The 22795-nt window shown below is 38.9% G+C and overlaps 1 protein-coding gene across 1 annotated transcript in view; it reads left to right on the top strand.

The window, feature by feature from the left end:
• Positions 1–22795, top strand: part of dnah7 (dynein, axonemal, heavy chain 7) — a gene marked incomplete at both ends in the record, with an annotated part of 77516 nt that overhangs the window by 11620 nt on the left and 43101 nt on the right. Inside the window, 13 exons of the mRNA XM_080498135.1 lie at positions 3045–3238; positions 5996–6194; positions 6423–6563; positions 8203–8415; positions 8496–8605; positions 10435–10603; positions 11443–11545; positions 12115–12242; positions 13369–13581; positions 14359–14457; positions 14758–15006; positions 16014–16163; positions 20325–20507. Of these exons, the coding sequence (XP_080354261.1) occupies positions 3045–3238; positions 5996–6194; positions 6423–6563; positions 8203–8415; positions 8496–8605; positions 10435–10603; positions 11443–11545; positions 12115–12242; positions 13369–13581; positions 14359–14457; positions 14758–15006; positions 16014–16163; positions 20325–20507 (2151 nt within the window). The remainder of the gene's footprint in view (positions 1–3044; positions 3239–5995; positions 6195–6422; positions 6564–8202; positions 8416–8495; positions 8606–10434; positions 10604–11442; positions 11546–12114; positions 12243–13368; positions 13582–14358; positions 14458–14757; positions 15007–16013; positions 16164–20324; positions 20508–22795) is intronic.

Raw genomic sequence — 22795 nt, 5'->3', positions numbered from 1 at the left:
TGCCACATTGGCTTAACCTCCAAGTGCCTATTGTACCTCGAGCCTTTAGCTTCAGGGGCCCACAAGTGTTGTTCTTTGAGCAAGGTCCTTAACGCCTAGCGTCTCAGGTTCCATCAGGATGAGCATTTGGTAGAAAAACCTGTGTCAAATCACATCACATCATCTGCAGTGGCAATGCTGGAACAGAGCAGTCCACACTTTTTCTTTTGTAGTCAGGGTATCAGAGGGCTGTTTTGAAGGTCGGAAACAAGTTAATTTGCTGTAAATATCTCAACTGAAGAACTAAAGTGCTGAAACACTTTATTGATTTGCCCTGTACTCTGTATTCAATCACAGATTTCTTGCATTGTTTAAGGTTAATGACCCACCAGTGGAGGCCAGTTGAATAAAATGTACCCCTCAAACATAGGCTTATACCACATCAAAACCTGACAACATATTCATCTACTTTGTCTGCATCATTGATCAACAGTGAATAAAATAACAGCCATCTTAATACATGCTATGCCAGAACCGTGCAGGTTACATTGGAGCTCTCCGACCCACAAAAGGAATTTTTCTTCCCTGGGCTGTTCACATCAAATCAACCACTGGGAGCTGCTCAAGATCCACTGATCCAGCAGTTTACCTCCTCCCTACCTACATCTCAGCCTCATTTTAGCATTCTTTAATGTGGCTTTCTTTTTCTTCTTCTTCTTCTTCTTTTGCTACCTGTTTTGATGTCACTTACTCACTATTGCAAAAAAAAAAAAAAACAAGGCCAGATCAATTTAGAAGATTTATTTCAATGAACCTGTTTACTTTTAACTATGCAGCAAAACACACCCCTGGCCCTTCTAATGAGCTGAGGAAGCAAAAACAGGTCACCTCTGAGCTTATTGAGGAGATGACTGGCATATTGTTTACTAACATAATAATGGATATACCAATAATAGCAAGATGATATTCTGTAAAGGAGAGGCTCACTTAAAATTACATTTGCACTCATGCAGATATAATTCTCTGCAGGACGTACCTTGAATAGATGAGACATTTCAGTCCCACATGTGTTGTGTGTGTCATTGGAGAACAAAGAGGAATGTGTCCCTCATGTTATGTTTTTTTTTCTGCGCTCAGATTATAGACCTGCCATATCAGCTGTGGACAGGTCCTGTTCTTCCATTGAAGCCATCTGTTTGGTGCATAAAAACTACATTATCACACATAATGCATGCAATAAAACATTGTTATCCATTCAGGGTGCTCATGAATAGCTTGCCGCTGGCACAGTGAATATAAAAATGGACCCATTATTGCATTGTCCTCTTCAAGAATGGGCCAAAATCACAAGTGTGATGAAATCTATAAAATGGTTGAATCACAGTTCATCAGACACACACAGCCAGTGTGATTGTATGCCCAGCGAAATTCATTTAAGAGTGTCGCATCAGCTTCGCCTTTCCTGTTCAGTTTGACCATTTGGCCGGACCTTTAATTTATATTATCAGTTAAAAAAAAAAAAAAAAAAAAAAATGTTAAGACGAGCAGGCACAACACAAGAGCAAACGTGGAGACACAACACAACAGCCACATGCACACACATACTGTTATTTATGCAAACAGGCAAGGTGATTGCGAGGTCACAGAAGTATCTGAAAAAAGAAATCCAAAACGTGCAAACTCCAGACTGCAAGGCCCCCAAGTCCAGGCTTGAACCAAGGATGGTCTCACTGTGCAGTGAAAGTGCATTACTACAGCACCATGCATTCTTCTTGACTATTATCCAATTAATAAAATGAAAGAAGAAAAAAGTTTGTATAATTGTGATTGGAGCAACACTGCCTTTCAGCTGAGTCGATACAAGAAATCAAGAGCAGATATCTCAATTCTTTTCCCTATTTTCAATTGTCACTGATGAAGGGCAGAAAGTTCACATTGGCATTCTACATAATACATGTTTTTTTCTGCATTTCACTCTTATTCAGAAGTTGACAGTCTCAAAAGAGATGAAAGGTAAGTGGAGGCACAGTGATGGGTGACAAAGCTCTCTCATCCAGCAATGAAAACCCAGGCGTTGTAGTTATATGCTATATGGCATAACCATAACGTCAACTGTCACTCCATGTTTTTCATGATGACTACGCATACGTGTTTTTATCATTCCATTTGAAAGATGATGGTTTGACTTTTAATCCATTTTATAATCGTTACCACGTTCACGTATGTTATTTATTCATCGCATTTATATTTAGTCACTTCCTGAACCGAAAGATATTGAATTAGTGTGCAGGTGAGATGCTATCAGAGCTGAAATATTTCATGGGTGCAAGTCAACCCTATTACTGCTCCACTGTGGATTTTTTTTTTTGCCATGTGTCACATGGACCTCACGAGGACCCTGGAGTGGCTGTCACCACAGCAAGAAATTCGTATATTTGGGTCACCCTGGAAGCAGCAGTGACAAACTATGAATGCACAAAGCTATCATCCTTTCATCTGAGTGAATGATAAAAAAAAATTAAATAAAAAATAACCCCTTAGTTTCATATTTTGAATAGTCTTTATAGCTTTAGCTTTGAAATTCAGGCCTAATTGGGGCAGATACTTAAGTGCAACACATGCTCGTCACACTACTGAGCAGTCTGGGAACTCACTGTAAAATATCTGATGTTGCTGTAGCTGTAGTTACCTAAAAGGCTTCAATGGAAACCTAAAAATATGTTTCATTGTATGTCACACCCTGGATTGGTCAAGTATGGAAGAGCTGTTGCTGCCAGTTTTACCAAACAAAAACACAATTTTAATGGTTTCTCATATTACTCAGTCCTGTAGATGAATTAGAATTAATGGAATTTGTCCAAAAAGAAGCTCAAAGTTTCCAACCAGGTAGCTGGCTAATACATGTTCTAATGTTGTAATGTTGTGGACTCTTTCTTTAATGATAGGTAAATGCATGAAGAGTTTTCCTGTATCTACCTATCATTATAAATGTGTCTACAACATATGTATTTAGAACGACAAAATGAACACAATTCAACTAATACATGTTCTTCATTTTGGTGCAGGACAAGCACGTTCTGGCAGTGATAGCCATCGACGAGATGCTGGACCGGCTCACAAAGTCCAACGAGCTCCTGGAAATGATCCTCAAAGGTCTAAATAAATACCTGGAGAAGAAGCGTCTATTTTTCCCACGGTTCTTCTTCCTTTCAAACGAGGAGCTCCTGGAAATCCTCTCTGAAACAAAAGACCCAACAAGGTACACTCATCATTTTATCAATATATATATTTTTTTTAACTTGTATACAGTTGGTGAAAAGCCTGTTTATTTAAGGACACCCTTGCTTGAAATATGCATTTGTGCAATGAGTGATGAGTGAAAAATTGACCAAATGTTCAAAGTAGCAACCTTCATGCACAACTCTAAATGTAATACACAAGCTTCATTCAACCACCAGGTACAACACACCAGATAACCAGCCGGAGGGCATGCAATGTTGTGAGTCAAACTGGCAACTGACAAGACAGAGGAAGGCACATAAACACCCACACAGGAAGTGGAGAGAGGAGTTAAAAAGGAACACCTGACACAGAGGATGACACAAGGGCGGAGTCGAAGGAGAATTGAGAGGGGAGTCACTGGGGAGCACAACCACAACACAACATGAGACATACAAATGACAAGGACCATAAACATTAACCACAACACTAGAATCGTAAACGAATACCCAAGACAGGGGCTCAGCTGAACTATGACACTTCTCGACAAAGGCTAAAAAGAATCCCAACAGGATACAATGATTTATGACCGAGGAAAGACATCATTAAAACAACACATTCCCTAACTTGTAATGCTTAGCAGCAGTTGTCCATGTGAACATACACACACACATACAAGAACCAGCTCTGTAGAAAATAGTGGTGATGCAGGTGAATATTTACCAAAAAGATCATATAAAGACTAAAAATGTTTCGTTTCTTTTGTGCTTTACTGCCACACTGGTTTACTGAACTCCTCAGTGATAACTGTCCCTGTCTCAATTCATCCTGCGCATTGGGTTAATAAGTAGGATTGTAAGCATCCTCCTCTCTATCCTCCTTGTGCAATTTCTATTCCTCATTATTTTACCGTTTTGTTATTTCTCCCTCGGACTGCTGCAAGTCCTCGTCACATCAGATTTATACAGTCCTCGGCTTTTCTGTACAGAAGGGATTTGCACGGCAGTGGTGTGGGCTCGGTATTTGGGTTGTTAACTTCTTGACAAATGTATCGGTCACCGAGTGCCAACGGACTTACTGTAATTTCAGGTTCGGCTCGAAAATTATTCTACACCGATACCTCAGTGTGAAAGAAGAAATACTGAGATACTAAAGATAGAACAGAGAAAGGGTTTGTTAATTGTGTTGTAATTATTAAAACTGCTATAACAATCCTGACAAGTAAGTTGGTTACTAGGAGTAAAACCACAGAGCATGATGTAAACATGAAAGACAAATGATGAACAAGACTTATGAGCTTGATGTTTCATGGATGTAACTGTATTGCATCACTATTTCTCAACTGTCTGTCAATTGTTTCAATAAATCCAGCCTTTAAATGTTAAAGTAGGTCTTATCATCATAGTGTGAGAAGACAAATTCTGTAATATTTTTCAAATTAACTCGATGGGGAAACAGTTTTAAGAGCTTTCTTTTGGGAGATTTTTTGTGCATTATACAGTTTTTTTTTTTCAATTCCTGTTTATTAAGTGATAATCCTTCACATGTGCAGATTTTCCACCAAGCCTGCAAATCTGTTTTAGTTTAATTTCTAATTAGCCCCTAGTGCTCCGTACCACTGATTACAGGAAAGATTAACTTGAGTCAAGATCAGCTTGAAAATGATGAAACTTTTGCTGCACTTATTTCTCTTCCTTCATATCGGTTCTTTTTCAGAACTATCAGAGCCTCAAACTGTAACATAATGGTATCTAATTATATGACCCCCAACTTGATCTCTAACAGATTCCACATCAGTCAATCACACTATCATCTAAAATTTTCTGTGGTTGCAAATTCATGTGAGTGAATTCCTCAGGTTAAGTCTTGACCTCGGTGGTTGGGACCCAGGGGTTGTGGCAGGAAGGAAATCCGGTGTAAAAACAAGCCATGACTATGGTGCATGTGGTGATGATTTGCTGTAGAGACTCCTCTAAAAGGAAATCAGCTGAAAATATAATTCTTCATTTGTTAAATTATTCTGTAAAAGTAAAAAAATGAGGCAGTCCAGGTAATACTAAGTCTATGCAGGAGGAGGAACATAATTTGTCTTTACAAAGTAATCCATGAAAATGGCAAAAAAAACAAATACTGGATAGAGGCTCAAATGAAACATTTTGTTAATGCCACTTTTTGGCATCAGATGGCAGTTAAGAATGAGAAAATTTGAATTAAAATTAGAAAAAGAAGAGCTCCTGCCTGTGTTGTGTTTGCTATTCAGTTTTTCTTATTAGACTGAGAGCAGACTAGATGCTGAATTCACAAGATAAACACAGACTGAAGCTTGTGTTCTGACTTAGTACATATACCTACTGTCTTATTTAATTAAAAAAGCACATAGCATAATAATTAGTTACAGTGAGCCTGATCCACATTAACACTCGAGTTGTTTTCCTGGCTGTGCTATTAAAGATTCATTTGTAAAGCTGTAATCCTTATGCTGTTCTTCATATTGAATTCTTTTATATACGGTTCTGCTGTGCACTCGCATACATTTAACAAAGCCAGCAGCCTGACACAAAATCTCTTACTTGTGTGCTTAATGTCGAGCTTGAATAATTATATGGCCTGTGTAAATACCTGGCCAGGTTAAGTGAACTTCAGGTTACATTTCTGTGTCGTTGCTCAATTTGGTGTAAACCCATAAAAAGTGAAGGATCTGTTCATGATTTATTTTGCTAATTATTTCAGATATACGGTGTTGCAGGCATTAGACAACAGCCCAGTGATTTCATTTTCTTGCATTCTGTCCGATCAGGGTCCAGCCGCATCTGAAGAAGTGCTTTGAAGGCATCGCGAGTGTGGTGTTAACTGATGTACTGGATATCACCCACATGAAGAGCAGCGAGGGTGAAATGGTGCAGCTCCTGGATGTCATTTCCACCTCCAAAGCCAGGGGCCAGGTGGAGAAATGGCTTCTCAAGCTTGAAAGTGGCATGATTGCATCCCTGCATAAGGTGTTGTGTGAATTGTTATTGCACCATTTCTTTTTTATAGCTTTTTGCTCCTATATAGCCTTCAGAAAGTTTAGTAGCAATGAGCTATCATAACTGAAGTTTTTGAATATGTTTTTCGAATAACAGTCAAGAATCTCTTTTTCAGCTAAAATCAGCATCTGTAGAAATTCATAAAGCCATAATAATTAAATGAAGTATTTGATGTTCCTCCTTTGTGGTCGTTTGTAGGTGATAGGGGAAGCAATCACAGCATACCCCAATGAGCCAAGGATCAACTGGGTGCGTGCTTGGCCGGGCCAGGCTGTGCTGTGTGTCTCACAGGTGTACTGGACCCAGGAGATCCACCAAGCATTCAATTCAGGACAAAAGGTGTCAACATTTCATTGTTTGCTTTTCTCACAGAATGAATTGTAGTTTTCATATCCGGTGTTGGGATTCACTTCAGTTCTTTCCACATACAATATTATAGGTTCGATTTATGAACAACAAAGCCCTGCCAGTCTTAAAAAAATGGAAAAAAACCAAAACAATACCCACTTCTGTTTTCAAAGTAATCCAAGTAACTTGAAAGGTTCTTTGTAATTTAAGCATTAGTAAGGACATAGTGTTTCTCCATTTGCTTATTTATCATAGACCCAATCCATAGAAGTACACACCTTTTAAAGTAAAAAAAAAAAAACATTAACGCCAGCATGTTTTGCTATGCACAGTTTACTTTGAAGCTCCATGGTGTCTTTGTCAAAGCTGTAACCATGGAAATGTGTGGTGCGTAATATACAATTTCAGACCCAGCATGAGAAACTGAAAACAAAAGATACAAAAGACTCCCAACATAGGAGGTCAACTGAATCCGATCACTGTTGAATAAACTTTTCGACACGTGTTTACCCTTTATGAAGTCTCTTGCTCTCAGTTACGACTCACATGGCGATACAGTATTTCCCAACTGTCATCTGATTCAAACTAAGCTTTATATAAGCACAAATGTTGCATATCATATAAAGGTAAGGTGAAATGTTTTAAAATTGACATGACCAACAGCAAGCAAGTTGCAATTTATATTTTCTTTCATTATCCTCAGTGTTTGTAAAATGCTGAGCGCCAGCATTGGAACAAGTGATGAGACTCCACAAAATTAATCTAAATTATGAAATACAATAGGCTTTGAGATCTGTTGCTTGAACAAAGTGACATTTTTTAACTCAGACTGATTTTGGTAGATGAATGAATCGAAACATTTTTTGAATTTTCTTATAACGTGAAATATTCATTGAGTTCTGTGTTGGAGTGTAAAAGTTAAGCACAATTAAATATGTAAATAGTTGTAACATGTTCTTCTCTTTTGTAAGTCATTCATAACATTTGTTTCTAGTTACTTTTCCATGACATGAAAAGAATTAGAGAGCTGCAGAGCATCTCCAATGGTCAGAACAAGCCACCTGTTATCTTTAGCACAAGCAGAATAGATTGTCACAGTTACTATTTCACTACACTCTTGTGGAGGAGCACCTAAACTCATTTGGTTCCCATGACAGAAACTATGAACTGTCATCATTAACTGGCTGTATCCACAGTAATTGTGATGTATTGGCATTAAACATTACCTTCCCTTTGTAAGACCTGTCTTCATGTTGATAGTTTATCTATTTATCAAATGAAATTAATAAGTTAATGATTTTACTGATTCTCTTCATGGTGACAGCTCAGGTCTTTTAGCAACCACCATTATAAATTCTATAGTCATCAAGATGTACTAATTTAGAGACTATATATAAAAAATCAAAAAAAGCTTTTTTACATTAAGTGACTCTTTTAAACAGAATAATCAAGTCGTAGTTTTCAGTTTCTGGTAATAACACTGTCTAACACACAGTTAGATTGAAGCAAAGTGTGATATATTATGAATGTCGCTTAATTTTACTTCTGTCGATGGACATTACCCATCCTCTCTCTATCTTGATAAACCACAGCATGTTTCTCCTTTATATTTATTACCTTTGTCGCTCAGGCCCTTGATGCTTACTTGGAGAAGAACAACCGACAGATTGATGACATCGTGGCCCTCGTACGTGGAAAGCTGTCCAAGCAGAACCGCATCACCCTCGGAGCCCTCGTCGTGCTGGACGTCCACGCCAGGGATGTTTTAGCCTCACTGGTGAAAAAGGGCATAAGTGACGAGAATGACTTTGAGTGGCTGAGCCAACTTCGCTACTACTGGGTGGTACGTGGACGGGAGTGTGGGCGGCTTGCAGTGTTTTGGGATTCATGTCAACTCATGATACATTGCCACTCCCTGTGCAGGACAATCACCTCCAGACCAAGATGATAAATGCCGGCTTGCCATATGGCTACGAATACTTGGGTAACACTCCACGTCTGGTCATCACCCCGCTCACTGACCGCTGTTACCGGTAATGTCACAACACAAGTGCTCCCATTATACATTATTGTTATTGTTGTCTTTATGAAAGTTGATCTTAAACATATATAATATATTGTTGTACAACAGATCCCTGTTAGTTATTAATATCAAAGAAATGATTTGTTATCAAGAAAGAGGCTTATGATATGTAACAATAGCAATGTTTTTTTTTAAGCGAACACACAATATTTCTACTGGATCCAGTTTAGGTAAATTTACCCTGAAGGGGCAAGGCAACCTGCCAGTTCACAAGGGGGCAAACACACAGAGACAATTATACCTCACAGACTAGTAATCACGCTTATGGGCAATTTAGAGTCACCAATTGCTTTCATTGCATGTTGCTTGAACTCTTAGAGAAACCTGTTGAACACACAGAGAGAATATGCAAATAATAGTGTTGAGCGAGAGTGCAAACAACTACACAATTCATACACAATCCTACACAAGTCATGCTTGATTGTCCATATGTATGTATTATGGCTAAAAGTGCATTTACAAGTAGAGGGGGAGATTCCAATGACGTTTTCAGTACTCGTTTGTGTTTTATGTGTTTCACACACCACTAGTTCAAACCAATAACTGTCACTGCTGTGGGTGTAGAGAAAATATATTCATGAAGCTGTACATGCATCTGAAATGTAATCACATATTTCTATGAGATTTTGAATTAGCAGACAGCCTCAAGTACAGGACAAGTCATGAGACTATTGTTGTAGTTGTACAGGGAGAAAAAAGGAGGGAATTTGATGTGAAATTCTGTAATAATTATTAGTCTAACGCCATTTTTTCAGATCAACTATGTAACCCAGTGGTGTCAACTCTGCGCCACAACAAAGATAAACTTTAAAGTATCAATTTAAAGGTTATTATGGCACTATTTTACCGATCCACTCAAGATGAAATTGTGCTGTATGTGGCCCTGAACTGAAATGAGTTTGACACTCCTGATTTAACCCATAGACACAAGACTAAAACGTATTATGCTTTTCATGGGACCTTTGATAGAGCAATCACTTCCTGCTGCTTCAAGATGCAGTGCACCAGCGTTGGTTCTGGCTATACCTCATTTTAAGATGAGAACGCCCATGGGGGCACGGAATCCATTATGCTGTTGTCAGTGCCAGTTGCTTGTGCCCCAGCGACACCAAAATGTGAAGCAATGAAGCTTTGCGGCTCTTTGCGTTGCCAAAGGATTCATTACTCACAGCCCTATTAAGAAGTGCTCACTTGTCACGCCCACCGGTATGAATAATTAAACCGAGACAGGGCACAACATTCACTTATAAACCAGTAATGCTTGGCACCCCACTGTGCATGAAGTTGCCCCGTGACCCTCCGCCATCATAATTACTCAACTATTTTCACATCTGTTGAGGAGTGCGTCCTCTCTACCAGTTGTACCTGTTCAACAGTGACAAGATAAATGATTCCATGGGCTATTTATAGTGACAGCACACTAACCACTCCACAACCATTTGGTCCCATTCATCCTTTTTTTTAACAGTAATTACTTGATGTTTTTGATATTATATCAAATTAATGTTTTCAATTGCAGTTTTCGTACCAACCTGTTTGATGTCTTGCAGTACTGAGTCAAAATACTAACAAACACAAGAGAGAATACTGGTTGATTGATCATATATCATTTTGGATAATGAAAAAAAGTAGTTAGTTCTACATTGTAGAACCTTGACAACAACAATACGGTTAAAGTTTCAAACACATGTGGTCAGCGTCCACGGTCATTATTCGTTAAGCCTTAACGATCAATTCACTTGAGATTCCCTTTTGTTCTGTGTGTTTGTCCTTCTCCAGCACTTTGTTTGGTGCCCTCCACCTCCATCTGGGAGGGGCCCCCGAGGGCCCGGCTGGCACAGGCAAAACAGAAACTACCAAAGACTTGGCCAAAGCTGTAGCCAAGCAGTGTGTGGTCTTCAACTGCTCTGATGGACTTGACTACATCGCTCTGGGCAAATTTTTCAAAGTGAGTGAATTGTTTGACGAGGACTTAATTTTCGCTGTGACTCTCCATAAAGCCTGAAAAATAAGTGAAAACCAAACCACTGTACCCAAAAGAGAAAAACGCTTCAGTTAATCAGCATATTCTCACATGCCTCTTTTCAGTGGAAGTGTGCCAGAATACAGACTTTTACCGGGAAATATCCTGCTAGCAGAACTATTAGAACTTCAAAGAGTGAGATACGCTAGGTGATGACATGGGAATAAGATTCTCCTATTTCTTATTCCCTCCTATTCTAGAGAGGCACACAAACATTGACAAGCCTGCCTATACAACACTGCAGCCTGTCCCGACAGATAACGGGAACAGTAATGCTCATGGTGTTTGTCTTTTTGTTACACAAGTGGTAAAAAGAGGAGACAATTCCACATGAACATATCATTGTTAAGAACTTGTTTTTGTAACAATTGAGTGTTGAATATTGACATTTATGCTTTCAAATAGGACTCCAATAATGCCTCACCTTAAATGTATTGCCTGTGGGCACTACAGTAGTGTTGCTTATCAGTGTCACGTGGTTATGGTTTGAACTATATGTGTAACCACTTCAAATGACCTCTAAAACTTCAATTAATTGACACGCTGAAAAAGCTCATCTGAACAGACGATGCCTTTTTCAATGCAAAGTATACATTTGTATTTTTGAGTTTTTCAATTTGAGTTCTGTTTATGCTAATGGATTTGTGTGTGTGTGTGTGTGTGTGTGTGTGTGTGTGTGTGTGTGTGTGTGTGTGTGTGTGTGTGTGTGTGTGTGTGTGTGTGTGTGTGTGTGTGTGTGTGTGTGTGTGTGTGTGTGTGAGCAGGGTCTCCTCTCCTGCGGAGCCTGGGCCTGCTTTGATGAATTCAACCGCATTGACTTGGAGGTTCTGTCCGTGGTAGCTCAACAGATTCTCACCATACAACGAGGTATGTTATTATCATTATTTTGTATTTTATTTTATTGTATTTTTTTTTTTTACTTTTTTTCTCTTGTTTCCTTTGATCTTGGAAAAAGTTGGCAGTATACCAGAATCAAATTTAGACCCACCAGTAGAAAAAGCAGGTTTCAGACCACAAAGAAACACAGCACTGAGTGGAGGCAATTTGTGTAGGCTGGCTGGCAAAACTTCAAGCACAGCTTTGTTCACCGCAGCGCAGCAGTGAGTCCAGTATGTTACAGATGTTGTGTGCCGTGTGTGATATCATCCTATAAATTTGTTCTGCTCAGAATTGGAATTTTTCTGATGCTTATTTGGAGCTAATATTGTTTTTTTCGTGGCATGATCACAATTGAATTAGATTTTTTTTTTCAGTATGAGAGGTCATTTTGAAGGTTTGTCTTGGAAAATTTAAAGTTGGACAACCATATTCATGAGGAATTGTAGTTGCATTTTTATGAGAAGCGTCTGGCGATCAGCCACTGGGGGTAAACAAATAAAATGATGAAAAGTCCCAACTCAAAGCCAAACCATACCCAACTGCAGCTGTGTTTTCAGGAATCGCTACCCACAGTGAGATGCTGTTATTTGAAGGAACGCAGCTCAAACTGAACCCCTCCTGTGCTGTGTTCATCACCATGAATCCTGGTTATGCTGGACGCTCTGAGTTACCAGACAACCTCAAGGTACAACGTTTTAACATTTTTAAATAGGACACAGTTTATAATAAGTTTGAATTTTATTTCATCTGAAAGTGTTAAGCACCATTGTTTTCTTTTCTTTTTGGTTTTGAATCATACTTGAACTGTCAAATAGATCAAAACTAATTTGATTATTTATTGCAATGAAAAAGAAATGGTAAAAAAAAAAGAAAAATTGTATTTAAAAAGTCAGTATTTGTATCGCACCTAAAAATCCACAAATCCTTCTGATTGGTACAATTGACTAGAACCTCTAACTTATACAGAAGACTGAGCTTTCCTCTTTATCCAACAATCCAAAGAGCTGAAGAAGAAAAGTTGTAGATTCCTTTCAGTCTAGCTAAAGATATTATTCTATTGTGAAGGCAATACACTTTTAAAGGATAGTTATACATCAAAGGCTGATCTGAACTTGCCCTGGTTTATTTTTTTAAATCTGTGTGTAATTTGCATGTTCTTAGTACTGTCTGGGTTTTTCTCCAGACGCTCCAGTTTCCTCACACAGTCCAAAGACTGTAACTGAGGTTGAATCGTCTAAATAGATGTGAATGTGAGTGTGTGTTAATGTTTTATCTCTCTGTGTTTGCACTGTGATGCATCGGTGACCTGTCCAGTGTGTTCTCTGTCCTCAACCTGATTGAAGTCAGCCGGGATTGATTTCAGCCCAAAGTGATGCTCATTTTGATAGAGTGATAAAAAAAAAAAGTTGTGGATCTGTTATCTGGCAATCTTTTCATACAAAGAAGTGTTGGAGTCCCTACATTTTTTCAGATGATCAATAGTTGAAATCAATATGCACCGGACTCAAATCTTTTGAGTTTTCTTGTGTAAATGAAAACTGAGATGTTGTTGTAGGATATCGTGCAAACCCTGCCTGCTCTCCTATAATAATAGACTAGTTTGAATTTGAAAAATCGTCCCGAAGAGTCAAGCAGTCATCAGAGGTGGAGTGTAGAGAGAGGGACCTGGTGGTGGATCTGAAAGAGTGTACAAAACCACGCTGGTGTGAGACATGAAAGTTCAAAAACAAAGAAACTTTTAAAACAACTGCACTTTAGAGTTTTTACAGCATGCATGGTTTCATTCACTAAACTGTCTTCATTTACACCAGGCTCTGTTCAGGACTGTCGCCATGATGGTCCCAGACTATGCGCTGATCGCAGAGATTGTCCTCTACTCATGCGGCTTTGTGACTGCGCGGCCTCTGTCTGTGAAAATAGTCGCCACTTATCGTCTGTGTTCGGAGCAGCTGTCCTCACAGCATCACTACGACTATGGGATGAGAGCTGTCAAGTCTGTGCTCACAGCAGCCGGAAACCTCAAGGTATGTCAAAACAGTTTCCCTCTGATTTGATAGGACTCTTTGTTATTTATCACATTTTCTTGTCCCGCACAAAATCACTCCTGACAGTTACGCAATAACCAGAGTGCAGCTATCGCTGTGTTCCTATTTTTTTCTTTTTCCATTTTCTTCCGTGCTTCACACAGCAGCTTTGTAACAGCTGTGAGAGATTTGAATTGTATTTTTAAACACAGTTAAATAGAGCAGAAAAATCTTTAATTATTAAACTGAAAGAGTGAATTATTAGAGGACTCTAACTGCTGAATCCCTCTTTATGAATGTATCCAACAAGTCAGAGGAAAGTATCTAATCTGAAGCCTTGGCTTGAGTAGATTCAGTTCCATTTTCAATGCCAAAAAAACCTTGATTTTTAGATGTTTTTGTCTGTTTTTGGTAGTTTTCTACATTTATCTCCAGGGCACAGACAGATTGATGAATGAGGGTATTTGCCTTTGTGTGTTTTCTATTTGACGGAGTTAAATGATGTGGAAATAGAGAGCTGTGATTTAGGCATTCAAAGAAAGTTAGTGGCAGTCTCCTGCTTCCTTTCTATAAGCCTGAGCTGAGGTCTGACTTCTCTAACCTTATACTAGATTTCTCGATGCCTCACACTCGCTGCAGAGGTTTCTTTCTGCTCTTAATGCACATGTAGCATATGGAATAATCCTCCCCCCTCATAAAACCAAAAACCTATTCACACATTACACATACTCATGTTGTCCTCCTTCCTCCTCCTTTGTTGAATTTGTTGCACCGCAGCTCTCGTTTCCCGAAGAGAACGAAGACACCCTGTTGCTGAGATCCATTATCGATGTCAATCTGCCCAAGTTCCTGGCCCATGATCTGAAGCTATTCGAGGTGTGTGGGCCTCGTCTTGTTTTGATTAATGGAGCAGCTCACGTCAGCCGATGTCTGCCCAGATTCATTTACAATCACACACTGCACAGACACAATTTCACTCCATCAGAATGAAATGCATTTCCTGGAATGTAGGCTTTGCACAAGTGAGTGGATGTTTACCAGAAGTTATCATATGTCTCACCTTGTGTACCTTTAAATAATTGTGTTGGTTTGTGGTACACAAGTTCACACATTGCTATTTCTGCTCCATGATCCCTCACATCGATCTGCGGCTAATTAATTTTTTTTCAATGTCAGGGCATCACCTCTGACCTTTTTCCTGGAGTCCAACTTCCGAAACGAGACTACTCCGTCCTCCTGGAGGCCATTAAGGAAAACTGCCAGCGCATGAATCTTCAGATGACCGAATTCTTTTCTGAGAAAATCCTGCAAATCTTCGAGATGATGATCGTGAGGCACGGTTTCATGCTGGTGGGGGAACCCTTTGGAGGAAAGACCAGCGCGTACCGAGTGCTCGCAGCAGCTCTCCATGACGTCTGTGAAAAGGTATCATTTTAATTCCAATTTAAACTGTAGATAAAGAGCAATGATATGGTTCTAGTCGGTTCATAATTATAATTCAGTCAGAACAAAAACACGAAGTGTAGTTCATTGAATAGCTGAGTAAGAGTTGTGATTTGATGATGGCAGCAGAGGAGGTGTAAAGTGGCACACAGGCCTTGAAGGTAAGTGACACAATCATGTTCATGTCAGGTATCGTGCATTTCAATTTGTTAAGAGATTTTGCACACCAAGCCTTTTTTCAGATGGCTGACCGAGCATTTTTAAATGTTTTTTTTTTTTTTTTCCATTATAAATTTTCAAGGGGCCTCTTTAGTCCTTGGGATGCAAACTTACTCAATCTGTTAAAAAAAAGAAAAAAGAAAAGAAAACCTCTCGAAGTAAAAAATGTCAAGTGAAATATATGTGTTACACTAAATATCCAAGGCTTATCTGAGCTACATGTTTGTCCTGAGTAAACACATCCATCCAATTTGTCAGAGCTGCAGTCTTTGTTTAGTAGTTATCGATCTCGCAGAAAGGACCAGAGCTGGCTGTTGTATTTACATGGCTGAGAGGGCTGAGAGGCATCCCACCAAGGAGACAGATGAAGGCCTGCTGATGGAGCGCCCAGGAATGCCACATTTATCATCGTCATCCTTGTCGCTGCATCCACTGATCATGTTCAACCTCGCCTCTCTCTCTCCTCGCCCCCTCCCCCCACCAGTTTGCTTTCTCATTATTTTTAACTCAAACCGACATCTTGTCTAAATCTTTTTTTGTCGCAATTTTTAGTCCTTTCCCTGCGCTGGCAAACGTCGTGTCGGTCAGACAGTTGTATTTTAAACAAATAATGAGTCTTGCAGGAGACACGGTCAATTGAGCGGCTCATTGTACTCACTATGTAACAGTTTTGTTTTCTTTTAACTGTGGTGTGCCAGTCTGATTTCACAAGACAGGTCAGGTAATTTCTCTGCCTAATATTTTTTTTCTGTGTGTGATTGTTATATCAGGGCCTGATGGAGGAGAATAAGGTACAGATCACTGTTATCAACCCCAAATCCATCACCATGGGTCAGCTGTACGGCCAGTTTGATCCTGTATCCCACGAGTGGTCGGATGGCATCCTCGCTGTCAGCTACAGAGAGTTTGCCGCCTCCCAGGTGAAATTGCCAGCTTTATCTGCTGAATACTTTTCGGTTCGGGCTCAAACAGTCAAATAAGCACACAAACAAGTATTTCCCGCAGTGTAAAGTTGAATGATAGTTCAGTATTGTGCTCTTTTCAATCCTCATTCATTTGAACATGTTCGCAGTAGGCAGCAGTTTACTCACAAGCTGCCTGTTCTGGAAATGTAACCCAGTGAACACACTAACACATGGTTCAGATGCTTTATCAGTTTGACTGCATTATATCGTGGTTTTTATATTCATAGTTACCGGTCATTCAAGCAGAACTATAATACATTGTGTTATGTCATTGATGAATATTTTTGATCCAGGCTTTTAATTTCTTGGTTATTTCGGATTTATTACAATAGGAAAATGTCATTTTGTAAGTGTCATGGCTAATTTTATACCTGTAATGTCATTTATGTCACTTAATACATCAAGCAGACAATTCTGAATTGCCGAGCTGATCTGCTAAAGCTGTGATTTTCAAAATTGTGAACAGCAGGTGAAATCTGATGCTAGGATTTTCTCACATTCTTTCCTGAGGAGGAATCCCAATAAACTAAATACCACAAATTTTCAACTATAATTAATTACAGCACATTTCAGTACTGAAATTATTGTAGATGAGATGGAGATGAAGTGGTGGATATTGCACCAAATACCACACAGTAATTTCAAGGCACATTTACAGAGAAAACCCAACGATTTGAGATGAGTATGCATTGGAGATGGTGGAGGGGGAAAAAAACTGCTCTTTTAAATAGGAAGAAACCTTTGCAGAACCAGGCTCAAATCAGTGGTTTTTCTAATGCGGGACCCAAAGTTTTACCGTTGTAAACTTAGGAGACCACAACCTGTAAATTTACAAGAAAAAGTTGAAGGAACCTCATAACACACTGCATGTGAAATACAGTCTCTTTGTTATGTTCTGTCTTGATAACTTTGTTTTCTCTGAGGATAAACTATTTTTGTTTGCACTCCATCTCAGGGTTGGTTGGACCGGTGTCACTTCAGCTTGCACAGTTTTAAACTTGAATTTTGCCAGTTTTTCACCACAAAAGATGTATTTAACTCCTATTAACCTATTTTTAGTACAATACTTTTTTTAATGAAACTTAAAATCAAGAGGGCTTTGTGAACCCCCATGAATCTTTCTGCTCCCCTGGCGAGGTCCCCACTTGCCATTTGTGAATTACTGGCCTGTCAGGTTTGAAACACACTGCTGACAACCCACTGCTCCTATACATACGATATGTTAAATGTAAAAAAAAACTGTTTATTGAATATGGATCTCAACAGCTTTTAATATTAATATCTTATAAAGTGACCGACTCCAACATTCAACTACTCAACCCTCCATTGGTGCAAGAGTTGGGGAGGACACTTTGATAACACCCTTGTTAAAGGTTTGTAATGGTCTCCTGCAGGCCAATCAGATACGAGTGTTTGTCTGTTGATGTGACACCTGCCACAGCTCCGGGTGGATAAGGACACAGCGAAGCTCGGGAAGGTGCATTATCGCTGGTTCCCTTAAACCATCACTGTCAACTCAAGGTTGCAGATGGAACAAGACTTTGATAAACAGCTCCGTGTTTTAAACGGTTTCCAGGACCACACAGAGCATCAGTATATAGCTCAAATACACAGCCTTTTACTTTTCCATCACTTATCATGTATATCAGGAAGGTTGGGGCTGAATTGGACTAATCTATTGGGAAATCTTGATTTAATTTGATCACTTTAAACCTATATCTTGTGTTAGTTTTCTTGTGTGCTAAAACCTGTTGTTTTTAAGCTTTTTGACACTATAAATTGTGTAGAAACATTCCTAATGTAGTGATCTTTCGCATTTCTATTAAGGAGCAAACTTTTTTAATGGCATGTGTCTGGGGAAGAGAAGGGAACGCACTGTCAAGATGAGGTTTCTCTGAGGAGCATGCAGTGTTCTGCTTCTATTCCTTTGTGCTCCCTGTGCAATACTAAAATTGCTGCCTGTAAGAGGTGAATGTAACCTCTTGAACTATCTCGCTGGAACTTTGTGGACTTGATTTTTCTGGCGAAGGTAGAAGTCCAGGGAGTTAGTCAGCTCAGCCCTGAAAGCACTCTTTATCTTGCTTTGTTAAGCACTTTAATTAGGTGGACTGTTGTAGCCGACGTCTTCGTTTTGTCCTATTCAAATCTCTAGAACTCACACAGACATAACAAGACATTTTAACCCTTTATTGGACAGTCATTAAAATATTTGACATACTGACCTTTTAAAGTAATTGGAAAAAAATAACATTATACGCAGTTTATACCATTACATTTATTGGAAAGTGTTAAACGATCAGAAAGAGAGTACGCATTATAGCTAGACAATTTAGGAAGGTGAATGTAGTACTTAAATAACTCATGCTGCGCAAGCTGTGTTTCACATTATGTATTAATTTTTAGTTTAGTTGTCGGAGCAGCAGATAAAGAAAAAGACAGGAAATTCAGAAGTTGCCAAATGTATAGACTTACCCTGTTAAGCATAAAGCAATGTATAATTGAACATCATATTCATTTCCATTCATGTTTTACAGTTATTTCAATTGATATCACGTGTATTTCAACTGTGCTGGGAAGGTACATAATGGTTAAGGCTTTGTCTGGGAATAATTTGCCGAAAATAGATATTCAGGCAACCTTCCTCTCCACCAGATGACAGAAGAAACACTTCTTCTGAGTTATTCTATTGCAATGCAGCGTATGCTACTTTCATAATGAGCAATTCAGGACCAAATGACTGCTGCTGCACCTCTTCTCACAAATTAAAACTTTATAGCATGTTGTCGTGGTGGGATGCCAGATGTGCAACATACAGCTACCTATTATTCCTGCACAACTCCAAGATGAGATGGGGATGCATTATGGTGTACTCAGTCTCACTTCATGAGCTTCGAGATGGATCATCGTGAAACAGACATGACATTCCAATTAATTGAAACGTGGGGGAAGAAAGGCTGCGGTGACAGGTAAACAAAAGCAACATTTGGCTGTCTTGTTAAAATTAGATCCTTAATAACTCTCTTTCGTTCACGCCGCACACGTAGCTGCACAAGAGGCACACATAGGCAGGCAATTTACAGGCTGCAGTGCAGCCATGTCCTAATGGAAAATCATTTGTTCGCCCTATTCTCAGATTGTTTCCAAGTGAACTTGTTATTAAAAAAAAAACCAAAATGCTTCTGTGTATGAAGTTGTCAGTTTATAAATTGTGTTTTTTATGGAGTAAAGATTGTGGGGAGTGACATACCAAGATAATGAAGATAGAAAACAAGAATTTGCCTGCTCTTGTTTTAATTCATTTTCTAAAATGAGGTCTTCCGTCTGTGCAAAAGTTGTTCTTTGTTTTGCTCTCATTTCTTAACTAATTCTGTGTGAGCTAATCTGGAGTGCAGGAGTGTTTTCTATTAAATTCTCAGAGTTTTTTTTTTTCTCTCTCTCTCAAGTCAGATCATTACATTACTGCATACCCACTTCAGCTCCCGGCTCCAGATGGCCTCAGCCCAAGCATCTCCATTTGTTTATATTATAACAAATCAATTTACAGCGCCGCTTTCGCCAGCCCATTTAACGGGAGAATTGACACTTGTTGTCAACCTCTATTATAAAAGTGTTGGTCTTAATGTCATTCGTTTAGGGAACATGCTGCACTTACAATGTAATGTACATAACTTTGACCTTGTGAAAGTGAGCACACTGATTTATTCTCGTGGAGCAAAAAAACTTATTGTACTGATACATAAAGCATTAATGCAATGAGTTCAAGAGGATGTATACTTTCTTGCACTTTAAAAGTCTTCTAAACATAAAAGCTGCATGAGTGCTTAAAACTTTGGGATGTTTTAGTGCTGCAGGGCATCAACCTCCTGGTATATTTAGCTTAACTATTTCATGAAGTTTAAGGCCTCTCTGGGCTTTTTAGAGGATTAAGAATTGTATTAATCTGCCTTTTCATTGAGCTAACCTACTTCCCCACCTGCATCCATCAAACTGGATCTTTATGATTTAATTTGGTTACATTTCATTTTACAGCGATTAAAAAGTTAGGTACATATCTGTGTGGGGTTTTCTTTTCTTTTCTTTACACAAGTTAAAATGTTTATGCACTGTGTCTTTCAGAGTCCTGACAGGAAATGGCTCATCTTTGATGGCCCCGTGGATGCCGTGTGGATCGAGAATATGAACACGGTCCTCGACGACAACAAGAAGCTGTGTCTGATGAGCGGTGAGATCATCCAGATGTCGCCACAGATGAGCCTCATCTTTGAGCCCATGGACTTAGAGGTGGCATCGCCCGCCACGGTAAGGAGCACCAATAGTAATACATGTTATTAAGCTCATTTGGAGTTAACTGCTTTTAAACACATACTGACTATTATTCCTATCGATCTTCTGTAAAAGAAAAAGGAAATGTCACTTCCTTGCAGATTACATGTTCTTTACCATTAATTTTTTTCTCTCTGTGTGTAACAGAAAATTGCACTTCATTGCAGCTGAACGTGTATTGCTAATTTTATCGGCATAGTGCCTTTTAAACACTATAGTACAGGTGTGTTGCGATGTAATTATAATAATAATAGCCGCACATGAATTGCTGCTCAAAGTGCTTTACAATCTGGAAATAAGAACAAAAATTAGGTCAGTTCAATATTAAAGAGAGAGAAAAATAGTAACAGGAATAAAAAAAAGATGAAATTGAGGTTTAAACCAAAATTGACAAAGTTAAATGAACCAAACATTATTTACAAAGGAAAATCCACGAGTAACCAGTGAAATGTTGGGATAGATCTGCAAGGTCACATCAAACTGTTAAAAGATGAAGCTACAGTAGTTAAACTGAAAAAAGGGTTTATCTGAAAAAAAGGTTGTTGAATCAGTTGCGATCTTTAGAAATAATGGTGGCCTTTTTGCCCAGAAATGTGGTATTCCAATCATTATCAGCTTTCTCTGAAGAAATCCATTTTGATTACTTGCATGATCCATCCATATATCTTATATACTGCTTTATTTAACTTGGAGCTGATCCCAGCTGTAGTGCTTTATATAACTTGGGTGAAGGCAGGGTGCACCCTGGACGGGTGATGAAATTGCATCGAATGTGTGTGTTTGGACTGTGGGAGTCAGCAATATTCTCTTCAAAAAGACATCAAAAAGTCTGAAAATAATCGCACTATATAACATTCGGCGTAATTTATGAGAAGCGTCCATCCACACAATGGAACACAGCTCTTGTTATTCCATTCTGATATTTGCTTCCTTCTGCCCTTCCACTGTAGAATGTCTCAGTATATTCTTGGTAGTTTTAGCTAAATTTTTCATGCCTGCATAATGTCATTAACAACGGAGCATAACACCTGGCAGTAATCATGTTATACCCTCCATTTATCCGAGCTAACAAAGCAGCCTCCATTTATTCTTCACATGCTTTTACATCATGAAACAAAAGAAATGAGCATAACAGTAGAACTCTGATGACTGTCATTCTAAGGAATCCCACGAGAGAAACACTTGTCCCACTTCTTACAGGTTGTTTTCAGTAAACAGGAAGTCTTTTAATTGCTTCTCTCCTTTTAGTCCTTTGCGGTGAAGCAGGAACAAAGGGCTTTGCTTGTGATGCACAGATGCCTTAAGAGAACAGTTTTTGCATATCTCCTCGCTCGATTTTCTTTAACAAGAAGACTTTTATTTATGGCTCTCTGTTGCAGTGCATCTGTTCCTTTAATCATGCTGAATGCAGAAGCATGAAAACCTTTATGATCACAATGAACCCTGCAACACTTTGTGCACAGTTCCTTTTGTGCACTCTTGATCTCTGTCTTTCTTTGTCTACGAAAGTTATTTTCCTCCCTTTACAGTTTATTTTCAAACCTTTTTTGAACCCTATTTTTCTCCCTTACTGTACGTGCACATATATGAGATATCACTTGTATGACTTCCCCTATCTTTGCCCATGCCTTTTCTTACCATATCTGCTCAAGTCGGCCATAATTTCCATTTATTTATTATGTGGGCCTGGCTCTTTTAAGAGGCAAGGTGCAAAGATTACTACCCTAGGTGCCCGTTTATTTTTTTCTTCTTCTTCATCATTTTCTCCCATTGGATTTTCAGGGCGTAACTAGTCCTGCACCTTTGGGAGTACGCACACAAAATGCACATCAAAACATGCAGAAAATTCAGGAATAATTTTGTAATTTGTTAGCGATTCAGCAAACCGTTTCTGGAAGAAAAAGAAATCGCAAAAAACTGCAAAACATTGGCCAGTCAAAGCGCACGGGATTTTGATGAAAAACTCAAAATGGAGGGGATACGAGTCAGGCACACATCAAATTCCCCAATTCATTTCACCAGGTCTGTTTTATCAGTGCAAACAAGATGATGCAAGTAATCACTTTTTTTTTTTTAATCTTGTAAATCTGGTACTTGACAATCACATTGAATTCAAAATAATACATTTTAACGAACATATTCACATGTAGTTCCCATTATCTGTGTACCGACCAGGGATCTTTGCTTTCAGGTCAGAAAATACAAAGTCGGTATGAGTCAGCAAAAAACACCTTTGTTTTAGTTTAAAGCTGGGAAGTTTAAAC

This window comes from Blennius ocellaris (assembly GCF_963422515.1).
Source record: "Blennius ocellaris genome assembly, chromosome: 6".
NCBI classification, from domain to species: Eukaryota; Metazoa; Chordata; class Actinopteri; order Blenniiformes; family Blenniidae; genus Blennius; species Blennius ocellaris.
This window is presented reverse-complemented; position numbering and strand designations above follow the sequence as displayed.